The sequence below is a fragment of the Sardina pilchardus genome, chromosome 2 (assembly GCF_963854185.1).
Source record: "Sardina pilchardus chromosome 2, fSarPil1.1, whole genome shotgun sequence".
Lineage (NCBI taxonomy): Eukaryota > Metazoa > Chordata > Actinopteri > Clupeiformes > Clupeidae > Sardina > Sardina pilchardus.
In genome coordinates, this window is record NC_084995.1 from 11107172 (window position 1) to 11109671 (window position 2500).

A 2500-nucleotide genomic window follows, 5' to 3' on the forward strand; every position below is an offset into this window, starting at 1 on the left:
TGAAAAACAAAACCAAAACAAACAGCACCATACAAGACAAACCTAACTGTAGTACACCTTTTCCAACCTCCCAGTAGGCTAATATTAACACTGGACAGAGACCAGGCACAGCATGAAACACCGAGGAGCCAGACACAGATAGCAGCTGACCCTAGAGACGATCTGGCCTTGAGCGCAGCCTGGCCTGGGGCAGATCTGGACCAAATCACTTTTTCATTAGTACATTAATTCAGAATAAACACCAAAGTGATCCGGTAACTGCGCTAATGCTAAAGCTAAATGAGTGATTGATCATCATTTTGTTTTAGAGAACAGATGAAACATTTTTGTGCAACGCAGTCAGGGATTGAGAAAAACAAAATGGCCGATATTGACAACATCATCAAAGTTAACGGACAACAACCAGTCGTGTCAGTGGTGTCAGCATATCCTCGTGCTCAGCTCGCCATCTTGCTCTTGTGCAGCTCTAGGGCTGTATAAGGTCATGGCTGAGAGGGAACTACTTGGGCAACATGTCAAACCACATGGCGAGCAAGAAGGGTTCCCTAAATGACTGCGCAAGATTCTCATCTCCTCATGACAGCCTTCTGGACAAAGAAGGAAAGGTGTCATTATCATTTCAGTCTCACTCATACAGACACTCACATTCTGCAGCGGTTTTCTTTTTCTTTCTTTTCTTTTTTTATTCGTTTGTTCCTCTTTTTCTCTATCTCTCTCTCGCTTGCGCTCTCTCTCTCTCGAGCTCAGCGCTCATTCTCTCATCTCTCTCATTTCCTTTCAATTGGTCATTTCATTCTTACTCAACTATCAACTATTCAGACTTTTTCTTTTTCTCTCTCTTTCTTCCTTCCTGTCTTTCTTTCTCTCTCTACAGCTCACCCCCCCATCCCCCCATCTCTCTTGTTTCCCTCCTGTTCCGTCACATGTTCTAGTTAGCAGCCATGTGATTAGGGGTGGGTGTGGTCGAACGGGAAATCACTCTAGAGCAGATGCTGTTTTCAGGGCGAGATAACGCGCCACTCAACGATCGCACGTGGCTCGCTCCGAAGTTATCCAAGGTGAGAGACGTGAGAAAACGCTCTGTTGATTTTTTATTATTTTTTTTTGCACCGTTTTGGAAGTGATGATGTTACCGCTTGGCAGGAGTTATGCTGTTTGCACATGTATTATGCCCGTTTCCTTCTCATGACTGCTCCAAAGAGTACTTGAGTCTAGAACAACTCTGGAGCTGGACCCGTCCCAATTCCAGAGCAGTATCTAGATCTGGGCCAGAGCCATTCTATGTCAACACAGTGAGTCACCAGCTCGCGAGCCACCGCTGACAAATAATTACAGATTTCCAAAGCCACTCAACAGCATTCTGTTTCCAACCTGGCAAGTGCAGATCATCTCAAAATGGAAGCATTTAAACTTCACCAATCATACCCTATGTGTGCCCCATTCTATGCATCGCATTCCTGTTGCTAATCTCAGTCACAAGGCCGCGCTAACGCTAATCAAGTAATAAATGTCCTGAAACTATAGCATTGAGGCCAGTCCAAATCTAATATCGGCCCAGAGGCGCACAAACAATGCCGTGTGTGTGGAGACATGCCTTCAGCCCAGATGAGACTCATCGGCCTGCTCCAACTGCACTGATGGCTACACACTGTGGGCGGACAGATCAGGCACACCCCCCCCCCCCCCCACACACACCCCCCCCCCCCCCTATTCAAACAGTAAACCTGAGACGTCCACACCACATTATCTGGATAACAATGTGTCCAGGCACAGGATGAGAGATAAGGGTGTGCGCATGTGTGTGTGTGTGTGTATGTGTGTGTGATGCTCACCTTGAGAGAATCGAAGCAGGCGATTACCCGTCCGTTCTCGACTTGGCAGCTCTTGGCGGGGTGGGCGAACTTGCACTCGTCGGCGGAGCGGGAGCAGGTGCCCCGCTGGAACTCGCGGCACACCTCCAGTGTGAGCCACTTGGTGTCCCGCATGTGCGCCATGTTCATCGCCATGGCAACTCTCGCTTGGCACTCGGTTTCACCAAAAGGTTGGTTGCTCACACACGAGGAGGGGGGGAAAAATCAACAACAATTAAAAGGATACAAAAAGGACAAAAGTAAATCCCGATAAAGGGTAAAGTCTGTAAGTGCTTGAAAATCCCTCTGTGTGCCTGAGCACCAAGGAGTGGCTGGGTAACCTCAGAAGTCTCCTTAAAAAGACCCAAAGAAACCCCACAAAACTGGTGGGTTTAGCCCCAAAACAAAGATGTCTTCTCGTCCTCTCCAAGAGAGACAGTCATTCGTCAAGGAGAACCTTCCCAGCAGGTGGTGTTCTTGCCAGGCGTTTGGGGCTCCAGAGATGGACTTCAGGTCGTGGAGGCACAGCAGGTCGACTTCCTGTGTGCCGGATTGGCTGGTTGAGGTGCTGTATGGAGGGGTCGGTGGGGGGGGTGGGTGGGTTGCGTTCAGGTCGGGGATTGGCTGGCGGAAGGGTTGGTCAGCACTTT

The 2500-nt window shown here is 48.9% G+C and overlaps 1 protein-coding gene across 21 annotated transcripts in view; it reads right to left on the reverse strand.

Annotated features, from left to right (window-relative positions):
• The window catches only part of mbnl1 (muscleblind-like splicing regulator 1), a 53468-nt gene that overhangs the window by 35157 nt on the left and 15811 nt on the right, over positions 1–2500 (reverse strand). For 20 of the 21 annotated variants that reach the window (XM_062518789.1, XM_062518795.1, XM_062518759.1 and 17 more), the window contains exon 2: positions 1833–2500. This exon is cut by the window's right edge and continues 125 nt beyond it. In XM_062518789.1, coding sequence (XP_062374773.1) covers positions 1833–2006 — 174 coding nt within the window. In that variant the 5' untranslated portion in view covers positions 2007–2500. Of the gene's footprint in view, positions 1–645; positions 1639–1832 lie in introns of those variants that run through there. The other variant, XM_062518824.1, reaches the window with a different exon arrangement.